Source organism: Serinus canaria, chromosome 3 (genome assembly GCF_022539315.1).
Source record: "Serinus canaria isolate serCan28SL12 chromosome 3, serCan2020, whole genome shotgun sequence".
NCBI lineage: Eukaryota > Metazoa > Chordata > Aves > Passeriformes > Fringillidae > Serinus > Serinus canaria.
The window spans coordinates 5,416,514-5,442,790 of record NC_066316.1 but is presented as its reverse complement, the minus strand read 5'-3'; the positions used below and the strand labels follow the sequence as shown (position 1 = coordinate 5,442,790).

The 26,277-nt window shown below is 47.6% G+C and overlaps 1 protein-coding gene across 3 annotated transcripts in view; it reads right to left on the bottom strand.

The window, feature by feature from the left end:
• LOC103819267 (sodium/potassium/calcium exchanger 3) overlaps nucleotides 1–26,277 on the bottom strand; it is a 179,623-nt gene that overhangs the window by 96,967 nt on the left and 56,379 nt on the right. For all 3 annotated transcript variants that reach the window (XR_007777386.1, XM_050973191.1, XM_050973188.1), the window contains 6 exons: nucleotides 22,582–22,656; nucleotides 19,918–20,002; nucleotides 18,030–18,133; nucleotides 6,731–6,805; nucleotides 3,135–3,160; nucleotides 1,522–1,575 (listed from right to left, as the gene is read on the bottom strand). Coding sequence is in view for 2 of the 3 variants with exons in the window: in XM_050973191.1 (XP_050829148.1) it covers nucleotides 1,522–1,575; nucleotides 3,135–3,160; nucleotides 6,731–6,805; nucleotides 18,030–18,133; nucleotides 19,918–20,002; nucleotides 22,582–22,647 (410 nt within the window). In the remaining variant the exon portion in view is untranslated. The remainder of the gene's footprint in view (nucleotides 1–1,521; nucleotides 1,576–3,134; nucleotides 3,161–6,730; nucleotides 6,806–18,029; nucleotides 18,134–19,917; nucleotides 20,003–22,581; nucleotides 22,657–26,277) is intronic.

Below are 26,277 nucleotides of genomic sequence, written 5' to 3'. Positions count from 1 at the left end.
TTTAATTCTTGACTGTCTTCTTTTCCTAGCCTTGTATCCTGTGCAATACAGCTGAGGGAGGGAAGTAAACCGCTCTGGATTTAAGGAGGATCCCAGAGCTCCAGCTAAATTGTACATCACACAGTCTCTCTATACCCAGAAGGCTATGAAAGGTAGAAGCTATGGATCTTGAATGACATGCATGTTTATGTGTTAGGTGTGATGAATATTCTGTATCATGAATCATCATTGCTTGCCATCATCCAAGTATATTTTTTATCACACAATCACACCTGAGTATCACTACTTTACTAGGAGGATTCCACCCAGAAACACAACACCTTACCCTAATTTCATCTCAACTTTAGCAGGGGTGGGAAATAATCCTTCCTTGGAGCATCTGGGAGCTGACACAAATATGAGCCAAGGTTCTCCCCATGACACTCAGAGGCAAGGGTAGACCCCTATAAACACCTGGCAGAGGTCCCTAATTAGGCTGACAACCTTTCAAGCTATACCCAAACAGCTCTGAAAAGCCTGTTCACACTACAGTGCTGTTTAAAAAAAAAAAAAAAAAATGCATGCATTACAACTGTCTTGCTGGTCAGTTAATTGTTCCAAGAGTAAAAAACTACCCTCCATGTCAAAATTTCTAATTAATAGATGAATTCGAACTTGTGTTCCCTTCAGCCAGCCTGAGTGTTTTGCTGTTCTCACTGAGAATTGCTCTCACAATATTACTCTATTCATCATTTCAAAACAAATCTCTAGTCTTACATGTGGAGACAAGACCACTGGTGTGTTTGGCAGCTGGAAGGCTTTGTTGAATGTTCCAGTTTGAATCTGGGTTTCCTTTCCACTGGCTTTTGAAAACAAGACAGGAGGAGGTGAACAAAACAGCAGAACAGACCAGTTTTACTAGCAAGAACTTGTGTGGAAGAAGTCACACAGGCCAAATGCTCAGAAAATCACTGCCAGCTGTGCTGTTCTTTTATCACAGATCTCCAGGCAAGCAAGAACTGCTCAGAGCTTCACACCCATGAAAAGTAGACTGGAATCTCACTCCTGCTTATTTCTGAGTAGGGATGCTGAAGTGAAGTCAGAAGAGACTGTTTTTGGTGGGACTTGAGGATGGATCCAGGTCTCTGCTCTGCCACAGGCTTGCTGTTAGCCTTGGTTAGTTGGGTACAGGATGAGATTCATAAAGCACAGATTCACAGGACAGTTCAGGTTGGAAAAAACCTCCACAATCATCAGTCCAGTGTTCATTCAGCACTGCCAAGCCCACTGCTAAGCCATGTCCCTAAGCACCATATTTGCACATTTTTAAACCCCTTCAGGGATAGTGATTCTACCACTGGCCTGGGCACCCTTTTCCTGCACCTGACAACCCTTTTAGTGAGGAAATTTTCCCTAATAGCCAAGCTAAACCTCCTCTGGCAGAACTGGAAGCTGTTTTTTCTTCTTGTTGCAAGGGCTGGGTGAGGCAAGGGGAACAAAGAGCCTTAGAATTTAGATAAGCTGAGGGCACATTTGACTTACTTCATTATAAAGATGTAGATGACATACATCAGCACTAAGACTAAGGACTCCCACCTGGAAACAAGAGCAACACAAACACGTCAGAGCAGGGCATGGCATCAGCACTCCCTCTCTTCCCCATGTTTCTGACATGCCAGACATGCCACAAGCATGCAGAAAGGCTTGACCCTCCTGGGCTGCCTTAACATTCCTCTATAAAAAGGATGCACAAAGAAATGGCTCACACATCCATGCATGATGCCTCCTTTGTTTTCTTGACTTCTGTGATTTTACTTGGCCAAAGTGACCTGTCAGCTAAGAACAAGTAACAAAACCCAGGAGTTCAGTGAGCAAATCGCACACCCAAGGACCACCATCACTTCCCTAAGGACAATGACCATGGGATGTGGCCAAGGGAGGGGAGCAGCCACCCTGCTCTGCCTGCAGGAGTGTAGAGCTGGGTTTTATAAAGCCAATTGTGCTGAGAGAATCTGAGCAAGGGGCGGCTGCTCTGCCACTACTGCATGAGTGCTGAGAATGCAGCAGGCAGCAATTCCAACTGCTGATTAGATACTGACAGGTTTTTTCCCTCAGCTGTTCCTGTGTCAAACTAATGGAATAACGAAATTTGTATGAAAACAAAATACAGTATGGCTTTTAGAGTTTGTTTCTAGGTGATCTTTCTCACTGTCCAAAATGCTGTATTCTGCTTAATGTCCCATGGCAAACTGCTACTTCTTGTGGAAATCATCCATTTTTAACTACTGCATGCTAAACTCATGGAGCATTTTCTCCACAAGATTCTTGAGATATTGCACTAACTATATCAATGTCTCATTCCCTGCTTCTTAAGATTCAACACTCAGCTTCTGTGTTATGTGTTTTAGGTTTTTTTTAGACCACAGTTAAATTCAACTGGCCTTCGAGTGAATTTCAGTTAAAAAGAAACACACAAAAAAAATCAACAAAGAAAACCAGGCCCTTGCCAAGAATGGGTGTTTGAAACCTGCCTCTGAAATGGGCAAGAGCCAGCAAGGGAGAACACCAGCCCAAGCACCCTGACGCTCCCTAGTGCTCGCAATCCAAATGACACCAGCTGGGAGTGACACCAAAGCCAACGCTGTCACCTCCAGATGTCACCACATCACCTCTGGGATGTGCCAGAAACAAAACCATGAGACCAAGGCAACTGAAAAGTATCTGCAGCCCTCCTAAACTACCATACCTATTGCACTGCTCTTTAGCACATTAACAGGGATTTTTTTTTAATTTCTTTTAACTGGCCATTCACTAAATTATGAAAAATCCAGCTATACACTTATTTATGCCTGTTTGGGTGGCTCCTTCTTGCCCACCCACAGCTCTGATGAGCACACTGTCATTCCCAGACTGGTGCAGGGCATGCAGAAGGCACTGACTGCTGCCACTGTACCAGGAACAGTCTGATTATTCTAGACTCTCTTTTCTAGCTCAATAAATTAGTTATTCTGGCCCATCTTGTGCTGATATTTCTCACACAGCAGCAAATAGCTGCCCTGCAGAACTTTTTAGCTTTCTCCTTCTCATAAACACTGATTATGGCAGCTTTTGTGGTATAACCAGAAAAAAAATGAAAAGAAAAGGGATTCACTTACCAGGAAACTCTTTCATCATAAATAAACTGCGGAGAAAAGATTTTAAAATAGCACGTTATACACAGTTGAAAACAGTGCATCACCTGAGGCAGGGAACAGAGTAAAGCAAGCCAGGGCTTGTGGCAATGGCATCAAGCTGGGGTGTATTTTGGCACTGCCCTCCTGCCCAGCCTTTGAACATCTTAACCCTTAGTTTCTCTCACCTAGTCAAGGCTGGCAGGTACTCCTTTCCCAAATGGCACTGGGTCCGTGTGCAGCAGTTAGAGGGAAAGCAGTGGTGAGCCAGGGACGGGGCTGCAGCCCTCTGACCCACCTGCCTGTCTCACCAGACATGGCCTCTGCCCCTCCAGCTCCTGGCTGGACACCGAGTGACCCGCCAGCAGATCCACAGCAAGCTCTGGAGCTGCTGCCACGTCCTGCTGGGCCCAGGGTGTTGTTCCCATCAGCTCAGGGTGACCACCACCCCAGCTGACTGTAGCTCCTGACAGCCCCTGTGGCACACCTGTGATGGACAGGCGCTGTGGCTTCCCCAACAGCGCTGCACAGCCTCCTGGGCAAGGAACGCACCTCCTCCCTGAGGGAAGGGCCAGCACCGTGCCGAGGGGTGTGAGGGAAGGACCAGCACCATGCCGAGGGGTGCGAGGGAAGGTGGGTAAGGACCAGCACCATGCCGAGGGGGGTGAGGGAAGGACCAGCGCCATGCCGAGGGGTGTGAGGGAAGGTATGTAAGGACCAGCACCATGCCGAGGGGTGCGAGGGAAGGACCAGCGCCGTGCCGAGGGGTGTGAGGGAAGGACCAACGCCATGCCGAGGGGTGTGAGGGAAGGTATGTAAGGACCAGAGCCATGGCAAAGGGTCATGAAGGAAGGGGGGTGAGGGAAGGACAAGCGCTATGCTGAGAGGCGTGAGGGAAGGACCAGAGCAACGGTGAAGGATCATGAGGGAAGGACCAGCGCCATGCTGAGGGGTGTGAGGGAAGGGGTGTGAGGGAAGGGCCAGCTCCATGGCGAAGGGTCATGAACGAAGGGGTGTGAAGGAAGGACAAGCTGCATACTGAGGGGTGTGAGGGAAGGACCAGCACCATGCTGAGGGGTGTGAGGGAAGGGGCGTGAGGGAAGGGCCAGCTCCATAGCGAAGGGTCATGAAGGAAGGACAAGCTCCATGCTGAGGGGTGTGAGGGAAGGACCAGCGCCATGCTGAGGGGTGTGAGGGAAGGACCAGAGCCATGGCGAAGAGGCATGAGGGAAGGACCAGCGCCTAGGTGAGAGGTGCAAAGGGAGAACCAGCGCTATGGTGAGAGTTGTGAAGGAAGCAGCAGCACCATGGCAAGGAGTGAGGGAAGGGCCCGCACTGGCGGCGGCTGAAGGCTCACAGGGGCAATGGCTGCCATGCTCCGTGACCAGGCCCTTGCCATGCTCCACCAGCCCTGCCATTCCCTGTGCCTCCCATCCTGCTCCCAGCACAGCAGGATGTCCACAGAGGACCCGTGGTGCCGGTGCCTCCACAGGAGGCTGGAGCTGGAATCGCCTGCAGCCCTCATGGCCCCAAGGACAGGCTGTGATCCACTCAACCCTTCCAAAACACCAACAGGGAAATGTGTGCCTGCACCAGGGATTACAGATCCACGGCTGTGCCCCAGGGAAACAGGAGGGAAAAGGAACGAGGCCCTGGAAGCACAGGGAACACTTCCCCTTGGCCATACAGCCATAAATAGCAACTCCTGTGAGACAGCCGGCACGAGGCAAGAGTTACACTGGTTACTGGAAGAAAACATGACCACAAAACGTTGTAAATTACAGTTCCCAGTCACTGTGATCCAATCTGACAAGGCCTGTTTTAGGTTACAGCGTTTTGGTGTGATGGGAGGTGAAAGCGTGTGCATTGACTTCTGTGACTAAAAATAGCACCCATCTCAATTTTGCCTCTAATGACTCTGACCATGTCCCTTCTAGTTAAGATACACCTGCATCTTTTCCCTTTCAGGAGAATAAGGAGCAAGTTTTGCCAAACTCTGCTAGAAGACAAGGTAGCACTGTAATATTATTATAAAGTTTAAAAAAATCATAGGGCTGAATCAAGATGAATTAAGTACAGTAAATGTGGTTTATATCCACTTCTAACCTCTGTGGTTCAGAGTTCACTGTCTCATCAAATGGCCTGGAGCAGCAAACAGGTGAGTCTATACTGCTTTGTTTCTTAAAACAGCACTGCACTTCCTTTTCTAGTGCAGAGAGACAAAGCCATATTGATTTACCCAGAACAATATCAAGCCCTTTAAAGTTGCTGTATCTCAGCACTGGAAGGAATATATTTATTTCCCCTCAGGTGTATTTATGATTAGTAAAGATACCAGTGGACTGCCAAATTTTAACACAGCTCCACAGGCTGTTGTTTAAAACACCATGAGAACAAACTCCTACAAACAATATAATTCTTCAAGATTGATGACTCTATTCCAGCTGCAGGGAAGTCTCAGTGCCCTCCTATGGAAAAATTATCCCTGCATACAAAGCACTGAAGTGCCTTCTAAGAGGTTACTGTCAAGCTGTCAAAACAAAACAAAAAAAGGGGCATTTTGTTTTGCAGCTCATTGCTAGTAATTATGTAGAAAAGTTATTTTTCACCAGGTACAAAATGGCTGGCCTTGCAGTAAGGGGAATAATAGCACAAACAGTTTGAGAAAGATCTCTGTTTGGGCTAAGGCAGATAGAGGCCTTTGCAGCCTATACAGAGTATACCTGGAAACAAACCAAAACTCACTGCTGAAACACACTAACCAAAGTAACCCAGACTGCAAGCAAGCCTCTTCTGACTCTAAAGTCCCTTTCTTGCTGACATATGGATGTTAACCTCCCAAAATCACTCCTCCTGTCTTAGGGAATCTAGGATACTAGGCTAGGGTGGGGGGAAAGATGTGCAACTGCTACCTGAAAACTCAGTTTTTACGTTTCCTGGCACTGACTGGTATTGGTTGCAAAGTAATGCTAAAATGATAGCAGTGTCTTTGTTTACCTCTTGTGCCAAATTTTTTTCACGGAATAGCCCAACTCTGAGAGATGTGGAGCATTTTCTGAGCTTGATGAAAATCGGGATAGGCACTAAGAACTGCTGAAAGTGTAGTTTTGTTTGAGGACTTGCTGTCAGCATGCACTGAACCTGCCCCTATTATGTGTGGAAAAACTAACCTGAAGGTTTTGCAGTAGCTGTTCAGGATCTCTCTCCTCTGGGCACAAGTGCTGCCTCCTTAGAGGTCAGTGACATGTATTTCAGGAAGTCATGAAGGCCAGGAGAGCACTGACCCACCCTCTGCTGGGGGGCTCAGAACACAGGTTTAGCTCTGCTTCCCATGTCTGCACTGGGCCACCATGCCCTGCCCCAGCTTTCCCTCTGGGCTCTCCAGACACTCCTCACCTCCTGCCCTCGGGCCAAGCCTCCCAGCAGAACCAGGGAGGCCACGAACAGTTTTCCACAAGCAGAAATCCCCGTGAGTGCTTGAGCTGGGATCTCAGCCACAAGACTGTTATGCCATGGCAGGTCCCCTTTCGAGGTGGCAGCAGACGTGGGCTCCCAGAGATGGAAAACCTTCACAAACTTACCACGATGAGTGCCACAACAGACAGCGTGTAGTAGATCGAATCTCTCAAGAGACTCCACGATGACAGCGCAACAACCTGGGGAAACAGGCACAGACAGAGTGTCAGCTAGGCTCTGCAGCACGACTGCCACGACAGCAGTGTGTGCCCAGGTGCCACCTGTGTGGGGAGATGTCCCCATGCATGTTGGGAACTAGAGGAAGAGGCTTAAGACACGAAACACTTTATGTGGCTGCTGGGGGAACCGCTGCAAGGGAGACAGGAAGTACATGGGAAGTACCTGTGGACTCAGCTATCACCCACAGAGTCTGTGAGGGCTGCTGCTTTACAGGGGGGCTCAGGCTTTACCAGCACAACCACATTGATGAGCATTACTACAGCTCTGTGTGCATCTACAGAGATTTTGGGACAAACACACAAGTCAACACTCCTGCAGAGTGTTAGGAACAAACCCCAGGAATTTTTATGCAATGGAGAATAAAAAGGGATCACTGTGCAGCTCATGTCACTTGTCACCTTCCAAAGCCACAGAAATGAGGAAGAATTCTCACTGCAGGCTGCATGAGTCTGCAACTCAGAAGAAAATACTGGTGAATGGGTTAACCTTTAATTTCATTAATAGTATTCAAAAGGACAGATTAAAAGCAGTCATGTGGAGGTAACATCTTCAATATGATTCTATTTCTTGCAGCTCTAGGAAGTCCCCTCAGTAAAAGCTTCTCCTCAAATCTGTATTTCCCAGTTTAGAAGTGCATTTCAAACACTCTGGATCACATCCTTCAAAGGTGTAAAGCTGAAGGAGGAAGATGGGAGATGGTTCATTTACACTGATTTGGATCTGAACATATACATTAATTTTCTGACTGTACCCTCCAGTCATACTTGTGCATGAATTCAGTCACATAAACAGTAACATCATTTTCAGTTCTATTTCAGTGTCAGCAAAAATAGTTTCCCAAATTTCTCTTCATAATAACTCTTACAATACTGGAATTTTCCAAAACTGCTAATGAAACAAATGCTGTAAAAAGATACTGACCATAATACCTGAAAAATCTCTACAGTCTCTTAGTAGAGTGGTTTTCTCAAAAATTGATGTAATTTATGCCCAGTGTAAAGTCTCTTTATGCAACCATTTACATGTTAGAAACTCCTACATGAAGCAAAAAAAGCAGGCTTTAAAAGCCCTTGGGTCAAACCAGATTTCTACAAGCAGACAATACATTTCTAGGCACAGAGACATAGATAAATGGAGAAGCTTTCTGGTGGAAATTTACAAATGTAGGAACATGGAGCTGGGTTCATAATTCTCTTCAGAGATCCTCAGTTAAATCTCACATTTTACATCAGTGTGCCCTTTCATTCTGATTGAGCAAATTTTGCAAGAAATTTTATAGAATGAGTGGACCTTATTCCACTCAGCTTTCAGGATGCTGCTTAAGGTCCTCTGTAGTTGCCTCAGCATGGATGCATGCTGGTGGGGATTTTACAGCTGTACACCTCAGCTCTGCACACAAAAGTGCAACTTCAAACTTCAGAAGAAGTGCAACTCTGCAAACTTCACGTTTCTGAAGCAAAGGACAGCCCCCACAGGTAAAGGCTCTGTCTCATAACCTGTGTCCCTGGCCTAAGGAGTGTCACCAGGCAGCACAGCACACCTGTGAAAGCAAGGAGCCTGGCTATGAGGAGTTAAGGGAGTCTTCCCTCCTGTTCTTTGATATTCTACAATGATCTTGAAGGGGCACGACTATATTTCCCCAAGGAATTTTCCTCAGGCACCTGAACGAGCACAGTAAGATCCAGATGTCTAAATGCAGCTTTCTAGCAGGGACCTACAGCACAGAACTGACAGACCAAGATCCTGTGGGAAATCACAAGGACTCTTGTGCTGATTCCAGAGCAGAATGTAGGGCAATGTGCTCATGCCTGGCACCTGTACAGGCTGCTCACATTTCACAGACATCAGAGTGGGTCTCCCTGATGCAATAACTGTTGGGCAGCTAAATCTCAGACATCTTTAGGGCTCAAGTCACCTAGCTGAAGTTTCTCAATCATTTGATCCATGTGATACCGGGAAGCCACACACATAAGGAAGGCAACTGTGCACCAAGGGTGCAAGGAGCTCATGAGCACTGAGAGCAAGGGCAGAGCTCAGCCTGCTGGTCAGAACCACATCCTGAGGCAGAACTACTGAGCTCCTGAAGGCCTAAACTGTGCCTTGCAGCCACCAAGGACTCCACATAAATCTTAACATGATGGAAACCACTGAAACTACAGATCAGCAAGGCAGAAAAGAAATCAGGGAAGCAATCAGCTTGGGTAAAAACATGATCAAATTTGAGTTTTAAGTCAGCAATACTGCCATACTGTAACCCAGCAGTGAGGTGGTCCTGCAGGAGCTGAGCATAAGGAAGCATCTGTAGAGCCACTGATCATCAGTGTGGTGATGTTTCTCCCTTTTGAAGTGAGTACCTGAAATCCAAATACCAGACAAGATCCTCTTAGCTGTCCCTTGACCACTTAGCAGGGACTGAACTCAGTTCACCTGAGCTGAAAAGAAGAGCTCTGAAGTCAAGGCTTGAACAAGAGCATCCCCTGATGGCTCCACACAAGACACACGGAGCCAGCTCCTCTGCATGCTACAGCATCACTCCTAAGGGTAAAATTACCCATAACAGCTACATGGTTTCTCACAACTAAACTTTCACCCTACATACAAAATTCACAACTCAGAATGCTTACTTCCTTCTTGATGGGCTGGAGAGCAGAAAAATCAAGATTTTTCTCAGTTCTAGCTTGATTTCTGAGGTTTTAAGTCCTGAAGCTGTGGCCTTATGCAGCACACACCACCTCCTCCACTTAGCACACATGTAGAGATCAGCCACCAGAGGGAAAATCTCCCTCAAATCAGACACTGGTGTCTGCTTCCTGTAGCACTGAAGCTAGCTCAAGGCAATCAGGACCTCAGGGCCAATATGCCTCATCCTAGGACTTCACCTTTTATCCTCTGTAAAACTGACCCTTCTCTCTTCTGCTCATCCGAATTGTTTCTCTGCACTTAGAAGCATGGAAGCTCTATCTCCATCCAGGAGATATCCATCACCAGAGGCCACCCAGCTGGCTGTTTTCCAGCCTGCTCTGCCCACAGCAGCAACGGGTCTGAGAAAAAGCACGTGTGGCAGAACAGGGGTGCTGCTCCCTTGGCAAGGGTGTCTGTGCTCCCGCTGCCGGAGTTCAGAGGCATGTGCACTCCTGAGTATTCTGGCTGCTAAACTTCCAGGGGAAGCATGTAATCACATCCACGTTCTTCAGGGATCTTCTTCACTCTGAACTGTTCCCTCATCTCATGGCCGGTTCTTTGCTTGACATTCTCAAGTGTTGATCAGCTACTAATACTGCTGGGAAATGCCAGGCTTTGGAAGCAATCTCCCTAATCTTGTTTCTCTGTTTCCCTCTGGCACAGAAGGTCTAGATTTGGAGGTATTAAGAGCTAATAACCTAATTTGCTGATGTGGAGAGGCAGGAATGCTTGGACTAGGGTGTCAAAAGATTAAAGACAATCCCTGCAAGCGATTAGCTGTAAGAGTCTATGGAGGTCAACAGAGATGTGCCAGCAGTGAATCCACCACTGTCAAAAGGCATCCAGGAGCAGAGAATCTGGGTCAGTCCTCATGCTGCCCCTCTTTGATGTGGACTGCACAGAAGTGATTAGGGAAGCTCTTACACCACCCTAGCAGATGCAGGGATCTGGCTTTCTAGTGCTGGTCTGTGCTGCCTGAAGAGCTGCTGCTCACTGCAAGCCCCTGGGCCACAGCAGCCAGCCAGCAGCACACTGTGTCAGCCCTCTGGGTGAGCTGCAGCCAGCTGTGCCATGGAACTCCTCACACGCTGCTCCTGGTTGGCAGGAGCTGCCCTTAGAGCCGAGGAGGAGCCTTCTGAAGCCTGTTGGGGTCGCCTCCAGAAAGGGCTGTGCTCCTGACACTACTGTTCTACAAACCCTCAATGTGATTTCAAATCAGCCCCATGGATCTATCCCAAGCAAGAGAAACGACCAACTGCTGGCCACTGTTACAGGAAGCAGTGAACTAAGGTGGAGGTCTGGGACAGATTTTCAAGGAATCAGGCTGGCCATAGTTTGCAGTTAATCCATGTCTTATGCGTTCAGAATTATACAAAAATAAAAAGGGCTCTACCTCAGGTATCAGGGCACAAGCTCTGCCTTTAAACTTTGCAGCTGATTATTTTGCTCAGCTCAGGTAATTCCAAGGACCTGGCCACCTGCCTGCTCGTTCCCACTGGTCAAGGTATCAGTGAAGCATCACAGATTAACGGGAGAGTGTGACAGTGCCTTACTTGTACTCATCTTGACATTAAATAAGGCTGTAGATCTACATGTAGCTGTCAGCAAGAAGCCATTGTGGAGCCTCTGCACCTTTCCTGGGAGACACACACAGGACTTGGCATGGTTTGGAGAGTGGTGGGTTCCTGGTAACACTTTTGGCACATCCATAATTCAGACAGAGAATCAGCCAAGCAGGTCCAACAGGATCTCAGAGGTGCCATCTCCCAGCACAGCAGGAGTTCTGATCCCACATCCCCTCCTGGCACACTGAACCACTCTGCCACTGCAGAGCTTTTAGACAGACTCCTGCATGGAAAGCCATTGCTTTCCTGTGCACAGCCCCAGGAAAGCCCAGCAGGCTTTCCAGCAGGCAGCCAGCATCAGCCAGAGGGCCCTGTGCTGGGACTGACAGCACAGCAGGATGTCCTGGACTAAGTGACACTCCCTCTATAACCCCATTGTCGTGTCTGAATATCCCAGGAACACAAGTATCCAGCTCAGTCTCCAGACCATGATTTTGGCCAAAGACCCCAGGGTCTCATGATGCAGCATTCAGGCTTGCTTGAGGCTTTGACCAATACTAACCATAACTCCCAGCTTCAGCAAAGCACCAAATACAAGCACAGGTCAGGCCAAAGAAAAATCCAGGCCTAATCTGTCTTTCTCAGGCAGTTATGCAGCCACAATCTAAGGGACATGCTGGGAGCAAAGCCTCCTTCCAATTACCAGTCCCCCAATTTCACCTCTGGTTTGCCATGCTCTGCAGAGCTCAGTTGTCACTCTGACTCCCAGTCTGTACACTGTGCACCAACTCCATCTATTCTCATTACTTCCCCAAGAATATTTGCTTTTTTAGGCCTCTTTTGATATTTTCATCACTGCTGCAGCAATCTGTCTATGTGACATTCTCAGAATGGAAACAGTGGAGACTCTCCAAACCTCAGGACAAAGCCAGAAATATTTCTCTGCTCAACTGGTGGTTATAATCATCCATGAGTTATCTGGACCAGCATGTCTTTTTAGCTCAGATTCCCACAGTGCTGAGGCAGCAGGACCCCAAGGCCTCTGCTGGACCACAAGATCCCCAGCAGAATCCAAGGATAGCTGTAGACAGGAAGGCGTGCACAGAGTAAACATCTCCCAGTCTCTTCAGACTGGCCAGTCCTTGCCAGAAGTAAAAACCAGACTTTATTATCTCCCTTGCTTTTACCCTACAAATTATTTGAGAAAATATCCTGCAAATAGTACATCCACAGTATTGATCTGTGTGTCAATTCTGACAGAGAAAATTTAACTGAAAATGGTGATGGTTTTTGTGACAATTAGGAAGTAGCCTTGGTTTGATACTGATAGGATCGTTTGCAACTCTTCTGATTGCCTTGGGCAGCATCTCTAATTAATGGTACCTCTATCCTGAAGCTCCATCCACACCTCTCTGTCCCAGCTGCAGTCTCAGCACCTTACAGACTGCCTGATGTTGCACAGCATCCTGCCATCATCCCCCCCTCGCTTTCCCTGTACCTGGGCTTTCACACACCACTGTGTGTGCCATGCCAGCAGCTTTAGGCACCCAAGGACCACAGCCTTGCCCTCTGCATTACTTCAGTCTGACCTGTTAGTCTGTCCCATGTCTGCAACATAGCCCTGTCAGTGAAAGACCAGGCTCGTGGTCACTATGTAACACTGCCAGCACCAAATCCCAACGTGTCCTGGGCTGTCAGAGCAGTGAACAGTCCCAACAGCTGGCACTAAGTTTTCCTTAAACTACTTCCCTTGAATTTTACATGTTTTCCACCTATGTTCACAGACCAATGAAGAAAAAGCAACAGGATTTCAACTCCCATCTTTTAAAACTTCTCCACAGTCAAGGAGAAGAAAATAAAAAAGATCATGAATGCAATCATAAAGCCAAAAGTCAGTAACGGCTGCAGTCTGAGTTGTGAGTGAAATTAAAGCTTAAAAGATTAAGAGGCATGCAAGCTGGCTGAATGGTAGAAGTGGGGTAAAACAGATTACAGAAGTGCCAGTTGCTTCATTAAAAAACATTCTACCAGGTTGTTAAACTCTATTTAGTGTCCTGTTCAACACGTCTAACACAGGCATATTTTCCACTGACATAACCCATGGCAGCTGATAATTCCTAGATGCACCTCAGCTGGCACAGGGGTTCTGTGACCTGGACAAAGGAGAGCCTGCTGAATTTAGTTTAGTTCCTGAAGTAAAAGAATCCCACTGGAAAAGAAGGAGGCAGGTCAGACAGTCACTGTCATCCTTTTCTGCTCCAGTATGTTGAGGAATGATGCCTCGCCACCCACCAGACCCTTTAACCAATAACTGGAAGAGGATCTGTGGCACAAGCCAGCATTCCTGGTCCCCTGCTCCAACCAGAGAAGCCTGTCTATTTCTGGGGAAAGGTAAAATAGAGAAACTTGGACTCAACCAAAAAAACAGAGCAGTTAAATACTAATTAACAAATCAAGCCATGCACATTCAAAATTACATGGTAATGCTGGAGTGACTTGCAACTCATGGTTGTACTGCTCTCACACAAGCACTTCTCAGCCTTCTCTGCAACACTGCAAAACGCTGTGGGTCAGTGCTGGGAGGACAGGATGGCGAGGAGAGAGCAGCAGAGCTGTGAAAACAAGATGGATCTGGATGGGGGAATGTCCAAAACCGAACAAGCTCTGCTTGTGCTGGCCTGAATGAGAGCTGAATTAAGCAAGGACAGCTTCCGAGAATGCCGCGTCCTTGCCGCCAAGGACGGCGAGAGGGCAGGGGAAGGAGGGGAGAGCTTGAGAAGCACAAACATGAGCGTGAGAGAAGACAGGACAGCTCAACCAAGGCCTGGAGGGGACCCCAGGCTAAGGTCAAGCTCCCCATACACAGCTGGCTCGCAAGCATGGAAAAAGCCCGATGCAATCCATCACAACACAGACAGCAGCCTCCTCGCTGCTATCCAGCCTGTGTCCCCGTGCATGTTGCTGGACTACTGTCTGAAGAGCTGCATCTGCTGCCATTTCATTCTCCCTCTGTGTTCCCTGACCTCTTCGTTTCCCCTCTGCTAACAGGAAGCAAAGCAGACACAGCAGCTAAAAAACAACAGCTGGGTTATGTGCCTTTGCAGTTGCCTACCTGCAAGGAGACGTGCTGGTGTCCAAGGTGTATGGACATAGGAGGAAACAGCTGCAGACACATCCAACCTGCACTGTACAGGCAAGTGGGGAATGAGAAGAGCTCCTAACTTATTTCCATACACTGAAACCATCTATGGCTTAGAAGTTGCATCTACTGCCTGGATGAAATGGGAGAAATCCTCCTCTGGGTATGAGTGCTATGCAGAATATTTCAACAGGCTGCAAGAAGAAAGCAGGAGGAGCTTCTAAGGCTCACTGCCACAGGCACATGGGCAGCATTCACTATCCACGGGGAAAACTTGAGCTCTCTCTCCAAACATGCCTTGGTCAAACACCACAACACACACCAGACATGAAATGTTTCTGCTTCTGCAGAGGCCCAGATTAAGCTGTATTTGAAAGCTCTGATTTTCAGAGTGTGGATGCTAGTTTAGAAAATGCAGCCTTTAGGGGATCATTCTTGTCTGGCCATCAAACACATGGGCAGCCTGCATCCAACTGTTGCTTTTTTAATTCCTCCAATCCAAAATCTCTGGAGGAGATGAAAACAGTGGAAAATACCATTTCCCTGGCTGCAGAGCAGACTCCTGCATCTCAAGAGGTGCCTGCCTGGCATGGCTAACATTAGCCAGGAGAAGGAGACATAGAGCAGAGGAGTGGGGAGAGCAGAAGGGATCAAAACCACTGAAGGAAAGCTGGATGCTCAGAAAGCAGCTACGGGTGGATGCATGATCCAAGAGAGGAATCTGGTGAAAGTTTTTCTCTCAGGCCTCAAGAGCCGCAGGGGGAGTGAGGACAAGGAACACCATCACCACCAGGCTGGCAAGAGCAGCCACTAAATGTTAGGAGATGTAGTTAAATCACTTGCTTAGTTCCAGACAAAAACAGCCCTGGGGATGAGGGCAGGGCTCAGGACAGAGGAATTCTGTGTGGTGCACTGTGGAAGGAAGTGGGAGTGAAGAAGAGGGGCTCATATGGCTCAAGGAGCTGAATGCTCCCAAGGAGAGCTGGGTGGTGTGCAGACTGACATGGCCACTCAAACCAAGGCTTTCCAACAAGGAAAGCCCTATGGAGCAGCAGGAGCAGCACCTGGAGCCAGGACCCACAAAAGCATGCCACAGAATCCTATGCACCAAGGGAAAGAGCAAGCCTGTGTCAGCTCTAATTGGCCCCTAAAAAGACAAGTTATTCTTTTTTATTTAATCTTTCTGTGCTTTGTTTCCCCATCTTTAAAGCACCCCTTCATCTCACAGAGGTTTGGGGAAGATTAATTAACTGCTCATCAACTGCTCAGATATAATAGTGCCGAGATCGGCAGAAGTTCAAGAGGAAATTAATAATTCTGCCTCTGGAACAGGGCTTGAATAGAGCCTGGTAAATAAGGCAGAAGGGCACAGAGTGAACAATTCGAGAAAACAAAATCCTGAATATCTGCTCATTAAGCGAGCAATGTCCATTCTGTGTGCAGAGGGAGGCAGGGACCCCGTGGAGAACCCAGCAAGAGACTCCATAATTAAAGCCTGGATAATAATGCACGCACACCGGGGGGGCAAATTAAGGGTGCACAGGGAACCCTCACACTGCTATTTTCTACCTTTGCAGTGTTTGACTTTCAACCTTCACAATGCTCTTTCAATGCCTTTTTTAGGTGTGCAGTGTCACACAGAGGCGTGGGCACACTTCCCTTCTCCTGTTCCAGCAGTGGGATGCTTATTCTGATTTATCCTCAAAAGTGTGTGCATACAGCCAGTAAAGGCCTGGAAGAATAAACAATTAGGGCTGCTGCTCAAGCAAATGCATGCCAGGTTTTTGGGGCTGTGCATTTGGTTCTTTTTCTAAACATGGTGTACGTAACCAAACCCAGCCTTTCTTAGGCCAAAGAAGAATATGTCCAGCACAGCACATACAAGCTACAACCTAATTTAAAAATAAAACATATCCTGGAAGAGGGCTGGACAGTATTTTGCAATTCAACTGTTTACCAGTCAAAAATAAAAACCAAACCAAAAGAAGGCTTTCAGAAATGCAGCAGAAGGCCCCTGCAGGTCTGACCTCTGGGATTCCCAGCCCACGGGCAATACATCTGAAAATCTGAGGGCTCCAGCTGCTCAATCCACAGGTCTGAGCTCAAAGAAAAAATCCTGGAGCACAGCAAGCAGCTTTGACCAACAACCAGCCCCCAGGCTCACCTGGCAACTCACTACTGAGATCCAGGTCCCAGGCAGAACAGAAATCTCACAAACAACCAAATTTACCACCTATGTTAAGTGCCTCTGTAGCGACACTGCTGACAATAAAACCAACTCATACTAACACAAAACAAATGATGAATCACACCACTAAGAGGGAATGACTTTTTGGTGAAAAGCTGGGAAACAATGAAAAGCATAAATTGATCCAGAGTTTTATCTAAAACATTGCAATTATTGACACTGAAATTTCTTATTTGCTCACTAAAATCACAGATCCACACGGTGACATCAATCATTCCAGTGCTCACCCACCCTCTGAGGGTTAGACTGCAGCAAAGAGAGGTTATGTGACTTGACAAAACCACACACAAATCATCAGCAGAGTCTCAAGGAAAACAAAGATGGGGCAAAGCAGTCAAAATCTCAACACTTGGCTTGAAAGAACTCACACACTATGCTTAGGATGACTTGAACTTCTGAAAGCTACCATGGCTGAAACACTGAAGACGTTTTACAAGAGCATTTTGGCTATGATTAATCCTTCTGAAACAACAATCTCCCACCTGTAAAACGCCTCTGACATTCTCTGTCAAGCCCCAAACTCTAGCAGGCCTTTTCCAAAGCTGTGGTTTGTAGCCATTTTTTAGCAGGTTTGAGGCCTGCAATCAATACTGTGGAAAGTAAAAATCGGAATTGGCTCCTCTGCCATCATTAACTGCTAGACAGTTAATCACCTTCATTTGCATGAAAACACCAGCCTGAGAAGGAAGTCCTATTGATGACAGGAGAATACCTCTGGGGAGAAGAGCCTCGTGCCCTGGGAAGGCTTTGGTCATTAAAAATTTACCTCAATTAACTGGGTTTTCACAGTGAGAGTTACACTGACACATTGAGCATCTGTAGCTGCCAGCTGCATGTTGCATGCAAATCCGGGCACGTGGGTGGTTAAAAAGTACTGCTGTGACCTTATCCTGAGGCCTCCTCACACTGAAAATGTTCACCTTCAGCCTGTAGAAGTTCACTGCTAATGAAAACAGAACTGGATCATAAGGAAAACTCCATCTCTCTGCACGCTTTCCCAGAGAGATCAAGGTCTTCTCAGTTCTTCTCCCACTGCCCTGTGCTGGTAACATGACCCTGCTTCTCCTCTTTACAAGTAAGTCTGCACAGTAACACGCCAGAGAACATTTATGAGATTGTAAAAACACTTGGCATGTTGGCAAGTGCGAAGGTAAATGCAGATTCAGGTATTTAATTATACAGTCAATCATGTCTGCAATTCAGACAGCAGCTCAGATCTCACAACTTAATTGCTTTAATTTCAGATGAACAGCTTGTGTTGTCAGCAGCGGTTTGACACGCTGGAGAGCAGTCACAAACTACACGAGGAGCAAACAACCAACATTTATTCCTCTGCCCACCCACACACCTTGGGCAGCTCTAAATGCCTGAGCTGACCTTTGCTGCTTTATTTTTCATTTCAAAAATGCAGGAGGAACAGCACAGGGCCCTATTAAAAACAGCAAAGCCAGAGAAATCTGTGGGAAGGTGGTGAACCTGGCATCTGATTTTGCAGTACAGCCAAGGCACAAGTGAAGCAAGAACTGTAAGGAATCATTAAATGCTCTTACCTGTCCTGCAAAAAGCCCACACACACCAATAATACAGAGGATGTTGAATACAGCAGAGCCCACGATGGTTCCAACGCCTACGTCTCCTTTTGTGATAAAAACACCTGAAAAACAAGTTCAGGGGAAGCTGTGTAAATGGGAAAGAGCTGACTTTTTTCACACAGAACTTCAGACCCCACACCCTATTAATGAATCTAAAGGCAGGTACTAGGCAAACTGCAGAGAGTTGCTTTCTGAGGGGACCTGGATGGATTGTGTGATGGAAACCAAGCACTCCAGGCACATCCAAGTTATTAACCTCCTGGTATGGTGACCCGACATTATGGCAATACACACCACAAACACTGCAAGCTCATGGTAGCAGCTGGTGGGACACAAATCCACAGGAAACTGTCTCCTGTAAGATATTCCCTGAGCAGTATTCCACTCCTTCCCATATCCCCATCCCAACTGGCTTCAGTAAAAGCTGGAGATGATTCAGAGCTGTCTGGCCACAGCTACTCACAAGCCAAGTGATGTCTCTCAGGATGAGTTATGGGGCTATGCTACAAGTTTTTCAGAGCTCTTCTGTCAAATTTGGTTAAAATTGGCCAATGAGGTTAATGGTGAGGGAGATGAACTGACAGACACATGCATCACGATGTTGCACAAAGTCCTTTCCTTAGGAAGACAGCCTAAAAATAACACTCCATCTCCTGCTAGCTGTCAGTCTGTTTAAATTCACCTCTTGCTTTTAAGGTTCCAACACTGTTTATGTGGCCACATGTAAACTGCCCAGTGCAGTTTAGGTATTTTTTCCAACTTCATCAGTTTCTCAGAAGCACTCACCTGCCAAGTGGCACACAGCACCTGGCAGGTTACACCACAGCAGGAAAACGATCCTGATGACCATCAGGGCTTCTCTAAGTCACCTGAAGGAATCTGGTTTTATTTTAACCCTGGTACTGCACCTACTCTTAACCAAATGACAATCCCAGCTTGGTCCAATTCAAGTTCCCAAATGATAAGGCTTTGCTTGTGCAATAAGACCTCTGCAGAGCACACAGCTTTGCATGAATTAACTCGTGCTCTGCATCTGGCAGCTGTGACTGAAAGACAAGTGTCTCCTAGAGAAAGGATCAGAGCAAAGAACTAATTCTGTTCAGTGATGGAGAGCCCCCTGTACCCCCCCAGCTGCTACCCCAACAATCCCCTGCCAACAGAGATGTGGGTGAGTCAGACTGCAGAAACACTTCACCCTCCTAACAGGGTTGGGTAGAACATCACTCTGTAACACTGCCTGCAGTCCCCCTTCCCCACTGCTGTGGGGAGAGTTTCCCAGGTTTTGCACACTTAAGGACAGCTGAATCCCTTCATCACACTTCCAATAAGTAGAGAACTGCTTCGGAAATGTGATGCTCTGACCAAGCTGTTGCTGTAAGAAAGCATTTCAAATACTCTTCTCCTCCCCACTCTGGCTTTTCCAGGGAAAAGAGGTGTTGGAAGACTAACAAGAGGAGAGGTGGCAGCAGAGAACCTGCCACTGAGGACATGAACAGTGTGCCAGGGTACCAGCGAGGGAAATCTGGGGGAAATCCTTTCCCACTGGGCCCTGGAGCTGGCGTGGCAGACGAGGCAGGAAAGTGGACAGGAGAGGATAATCCTGTAGATGAAGCCTGGCTAATGGGCAGCTATGGTAAAGTGCCCACTGGTCGTGGCTTGGCAGAGTCAAGATAACAGTACTCCAGGAGTCACTTCACCTTGACTGGGCAAGGACTCCCTACAGTCAATGCCATGTGTGCCCAGGAAGGGTTATAACAAACCTTGCAGGCACACAGCAATCCCATTTCAGCTCTGAAAACAGCCAGGGAAATGTGCAGGTTTTGGGAAGCAGCAGCAGGCTCCTTACCTATGACAGATGTGAACAGCTCAGGAGCAGAGCTTCCTGCTGCCATGAAAGTTGCCCCAGCCACATCTTCACTGAGATGCAGGCGCTGCAGAGAAACAGAGTCACTGATTACCACACAGAGCAGCTGAAGGAATTCCACTCCCAACGTTAACCTGCCTGCTGAGAGGCAGGTACCTGTAAAGTTTTGTGTAAACAAAGGTTAAGTATAGGGGAAAAGCCACCACAGGCACTGGCTACTGAAGTGAGCATCACCTGGCAGAGAGGACTGGTTATGCCAGTGACACTTTTAGAGAGGAGAGAAAGGTCACTACTCCAGCCAACAGGGAAGGCAGCCTCACTACTCACGGGTCTGTCTGCTCCACAACCCAAGCAACACACACCTTATCTTTCCCACTTTCACCTGTAAAGGGCAGGGCCAGGGCTCAGGCTTCATTCACCTCCAGCCACCACAAATTATGCCTTGCTTTACCCTCTCCTTACCACCTACATCACGTGCCTCAGGTACCTGTCCCTCAGCAGTACCCAGGGACTGTCTAAAACCAGGGGCTTCTGGAAGGGAAAGGACCCACTGTTCTATGAAAGCGTCATCAGCATATGCTGCTTCCAAAGATTTCCTTGCTTAATTACACCCTCTATGTTGTCTGCACTCCCACTGTTCCATCTGCACCAGCTCTCATGGACCCAGCACCCATCTGCATCTGCTCAGCAGATGCCACAAGGCACTGAAGAGGAGCAACAACCAGCTCCTGCCATACGGCCACCACCCCGAGCTGTTACTACACCAAGGCAGCAGCTGCCACTGTGGGAGCACAGGAAAGGCAGCCAGGAGCATGGGGAAGGCAGCTCAGAGTGGTGGGAAGTGTTCCTGGCAGAGCTGGCTTTTGAGGCAGCCCCCCAGCCTGGCAGGACACAGGAAACCTCCCTCTGTCGCCATTCCCCTGCAGCACTGCAGGGCTCCTCTGCTGTTTCCTCCTTGGCCAAGTACCTTTGCACAGAGACAAGAAATCCTCGCAGCAGCCTTTTCTGAAGATTCCACAATGGGTATTCCTCACCCCCAAGGGAGGGTAACTCTATCCACTGCCCATAGGTAACAACCCTTTGTACATAAGTTATGAGGACAAGGGAAAAGGACAGGAGGTGCCCTAACCAGGAGTGCCTTTGAAGCAGAAGACCACAGCAATGCTGGAGTGCTATAAAGTTTGTTGAACCTGATAAAATACAGATTTATGGAAAAGTATTTTAAACAAGATTAAAACTATCATGAAAGAAGTTCTCAGGACCAGAAGCACATCCTCAAAGGCCAGGTTCTTCTGCAGGATGCTCTATGAAACTATGGAGACATCACATCCTACAAGAGCTGCTGGAACTCACGGTGCCTCTTGAAAGCAAAGCCACCAGCCAAGGTGGCACAGCCACCAGTCAGCTGTGCTGACTTTGGTGGGGGTGGTTTGCCCTTGGGCATATTGACAGCACCCCAAAATACAAGCCTGTCCTAGACACTGCTCACTCAGCTCAGGTTTTGTTCATCCACAGACACCTGAGACAGCTTCTAGAGCCGCATTTCCCAGTCAGGTTCACTTGCCTGGGAGAGAGGAGGTCAAAGAACTCAGTGTGTCTACATCCCCCACCATCTCCTATCCCCACGTCCACACCAATGATCCCTCTCCTGAACCTTGCAATGGGGTTCCCCAGATTCAGCCCCAGAGGGTGCAGCAACTCTGCAAGACAGAAGCTCCTGCCTTATGTTGTTACCTTTCTGTTACCTTTATACTTAAGCACCAAAAAGTGGAATTTCCTGGGGGCTTTTCTCTTTGATGATGCAAAAAAGGCCCGCAGAGCATGGTGCTGAACTTAACTATCAGGTTAGTTTAGAGACAGCCTCCATCAGTGCTGTCAGCACAAATGACTTGCCCTGTCAGCTTCCACACCCCTCCCAGGGCCAGCACAGCCCACGCCCTGACGGGTGACACTTGCTCCCAGGCACATGGACAGGTGTCTTCTACAAATGGCACAGACCTCTCAGTGCCAAGACCAACCATATTCTCCCTTCAGAGATTTTACTGCCTGGAACTGACAGCAGATACGGCTCGCAGTCATTTTGGGCACATGCTCTGTGTTCGCTCTGTGGCTGTCTGAGCTGATTTAGGCAAAAATGTACTCCCTGTCTTCTAAAATTTAGGCATCCTGACCTTACCAAAGAGAAACAGAGTCCTTTGCAATTGCTGGAAGCATTCACAAGCTTCTTTACAGCTGACCTAGCTGTCCCTGCTGCTTTACAACTTACACTCACACAACACAAGGTCTGACAGTCATGACTGGAGGGCAGGGTACAAGATCCACGGTTTCTACCAGGGTAAATCACCAGAGGTTTTAATTTCTGTCAGCTAAGGCTAGGGCCTGGTGTTTCTGCAGAGACATCAGCAAAGACACACAAACAAGAGGCAGCAACAACCACCCCAGTGTGAATGCCTGGAGCACCTGGAGAGCCTGTCCTGCGAGGGAGAACACAGAGCTGAGTCAACGTGCACACATGTCATGTTGAGCAACAAGACAAGCAGCACGGGCAGCACTGCAGGACAACAGCAAATACACCACCACCACACCCCAAGGCTCTCCAGAAGTGCTGTGAAAGCAGCACAAGAGGAAGGAACATCTAACACTTACTTCACAGATCTTTTCCAGCGAAGGGACAAAGAAGTCATCGCAGACGATTGCCAACGCGTAGAACATGTACACAGCCTGCACGGGAGAAGAGAAAAGGCTGAGTCTAGAGACTGTCCCACAGAACTGAACAGCAGCATCCCAACCCATGCCAGGTTTGATTTGGTACAGACTTTTCAAGAAAATAAAATGCTCTTGCAAGAAGAATTCATAGAGCTGTCTGGGATTTAATTGAAAGATCGTGGAATACTTATCTGAAAGTTCTTATAAACTGTCAAAAGCTACCAACATCTTACCTTCACCATAAAGGCTGCCTTTTTTTTTTTTGCCTTTTTTTTTTTTTTTTAATTCTCTGGACATTGCTTAGCCACTCTGATGTATTTCTGCCTTCTTTTTTTTCCCCATTGGGCAGTACAAGGCTTTTTTATCACTGTGTTCTGTGAAAATCTAAACCCTGGAGGAGTAATTTTTGAAATCTAGTGCTCTGAAAAAAGGAAAAGGAGCTTGTTTTTCTGGACTGAAGTGCCCTGCCATGTCACCTGGGTCCCAGTGGTGAATCTTGCTGAACTTCACACAGGAACAAATAAAACCAAGGGGGAACACGGTACTCTAAATGACACTGGGCCAATCAGTTCTTCAATTTCACGCAAGAAGCATTTCATCTGGGTTTCTGTACTATTAAACAGAATGTGCTGGGGCCTGATCTCTGCCCCGAGAGACAAACAGCACAGTGTGGCTCACATCCACACAGCAAAGCCCTGGAGGGCAACCTGGCCCATCCTGCCCACAGGGAAGGAGCTCACTCCCCACCTCAACACAAAGATTGCCACAGGATGGGAAAATGCCCATTGGCATAGGGGAAAACTAGGGGGAAAGCATGTCAGGCACCAACAGAGCACACCCCCCCAGCCAGGCTGAGTCTGCCTCCCAGCCCACACTGTTTTTCTGGCACGGACACATCCAAGGCTCGCTGCAAGGTTCAAAGGCAGCTCCACCTTTTTGGTGACACCCACCAAGCACCAGCACAGAGTTACTTCTAGAAGCAGTGCAGCTCCAATGACTAACTACAGCTGAGAGAAGTGGCCAATATTTGTAGAAAAACAGTGTATTAATCCTAGGGAACCACAGTTCCAAGCACATCACCAACAGATCTTCTGGCTTTGCTTGTTGTTGAAGTCCTGCAGAAGCTCAAGCAATGTGAAGAGACCAGAGTATTTTTTTCTGGAGAGAATGCAGCAATAAAAATGGCTTCCAGTTTTTCTTTTTTCCTTCTTGTTTTGATTTTCCAGGAACAGGTTTAAATCCCCCAGCCCCAGCAAAAACACAGATTCTCATTTTCCAGAATTACAACTTTGCTGCAAAAAACAAGCCAGCAATTACTGTACACCTCAGCCCATGAAAATTTTTCAAGCTCAAAAATAATTCAAGTGTATTTTTTTCAAGATTAGAGATGGGAATTTCATCATAACAAATTATTTTGGCACAATCTTGACACAATAGGTGCTAGAATGTCACGGACAGTTTCTGTGCTTCTTTGTCCTTTGTCATAAACATGAGTAAGTGTAACTTGTGCTTTTTGAAAATCTCACACTGCAAAACAGCCCCGAGGACCACAAAAGTAAGGAAAATTCCAGGTCTCCAACTCTGTTGGGTGCAGCAAAGAACCTGATCTTGCAAAGGGAGTGCCAGCTGCTGACACAATACCAACTGTATCAACAGAGATAAAGGAAGATAGGAACATGGATCAGAAAGGGCTCCAGAGAGTGATGTGGCCAAATTCCATTGAAATACAACGGAGAGCAGGTGCCTAACTTCAGCCTAGATTTTTGATCTGCTAATCATATTAATCTGCAGTGAGTCATGCCCTCCCTGCCCTGTCCAAAACACACAGTAATGCCTCTCAAGAATGCTAATCTGTCCACCAGCATCACTCCTGTAAAGTGACCATGTCCTCTCCATTTGACACCATCCACGCCCACAGAGCACCACGTGGCTGCTGGGCTTCCCAGGGGCAGGCAAGGGAATGAGGGCCAAGGGGAGGCAGCCACCACAGCATCCTGTGCCCCAGAGCCCTGGCAGCTCACCCCAGATGCCCCCACACATGCACTGCACTGTAGGTGTCCACAGATGATGCCACACTGCACAGGGCTCACAGAGGCACCAGGGCCAAGGCACCCACCAGTTCTTCAGTTTAAACAATTCCTCCTCTGGATTTTTAGATGCACATTCAAATAATGCCAGGGGAGGGCTTGTGTCACTTCCAGTGCACACAAGACTGCCAAAGCATCTCCACATCCCAGCACTGAAGTGGAGTCTCATGTGTCCAGGTTTTGAGAGGGCACAATAACCACCTTCAAGGGTGACAAGGTAATTTTCTTTTGTCATGCTTTCTCATTAGTAGGATCAGGTACAAGACAAAAAGGGCACTGAAATGAGTAAGGAACATAAAAACAAATGTGAAGGAACTGCACTGACCAGGCTGAGCCCACAGGACCTGTACACTCCAGCAGTTCCTTTAATGACCTCACTGCTGTCACAGATCTGGTTTTGGCTCTGAGTCTTCCCTAAGTTCATTCAAGTGGCTTGGGTGCAATAAAGTGTCAAGTGTCAGAATCAAAGGAGTATCTGGCTAAACCCCAGCCTTGTTCACAGAGCAAATCACTGGAAGCTACCCATGGTCAGTGAACACATGAGGATAGTAACTGTTACTTCCTTAGAAGTTCTTCAGGCTTTTTGGTGGGGCTTGTTTGTTTGCTTTTTAAACAAACAAAACAAAGCAATGCTTAGAGTTTGGGCCAGCAGGAACACAAGCAGGAGGGAGCTTTTTTATGCAAGAGGGAGCAAGGCAGGAGCATCAGGGAGGCCAGTGTGCATGACATGTGCCATGAGGAGAGGGCCAGCAGCACAGCTGAGACACTCAGCGTGATGAGCTGGTACCATCTTCCACCTAAGTCATCCTGAGATTCCACCAAGGAGTCACATGGATTTTTCCTTCAGCACATGGCCCCCTGTCTTCACAGGCAACACAGGAGCAGCAGCTCTGGAAATGAGCAGGGCAGCACAGACTGAAGGGTGTTCCGCCTGAAAGTGCCACTGGGAATTAAGGAAGTGGCTGGGGGACATGGAATATGGCCTGTGCAATGGCAGCAGAGTACAACGTGGAGGACTCAGCACACAAAATAAGGCTCAGCCCCAGCTTCACTCAGTTGTTTTCAGCTCCAAGTAATGATATGGGAGTCTTTAGCCAGGCAACACACTTTAAAAAACACACTCAGTCCTCCTCCCCCAAAGGACATTAAAAAATTAGGAAAATGCAATGGTCCTGCATAAAAGGATTATAAATGCCAGATTAAGTACCACATTAGGACTGATTTTAAAATAACAATTGTAACAAAAATGCAATCTCTGCATCAAAGGTGATTAAGTTTCTTACTCAAAATACCTGTTCCATTGCACAGGACAGAAATGGTCATTCTTCATGTTTGTCCAGCAGTCCTTTGAGCTTCCCATGACAGTCTTCACACTCAACCTCGCTTCACTGAGCGAAAGGAGCTTTTCACAAGAGAGCAGAAAGCTGTGGAAGCACCAATCCCTACAGCCCCGTCTTCTTCCCAGAGGGCTGTGAGAGGCTGAGGTTGTTGCTGGCAGCAAAGCAGGGGTGGGCTGCCTGCTGCTGCCCCACATACAGGACTAGCAAGG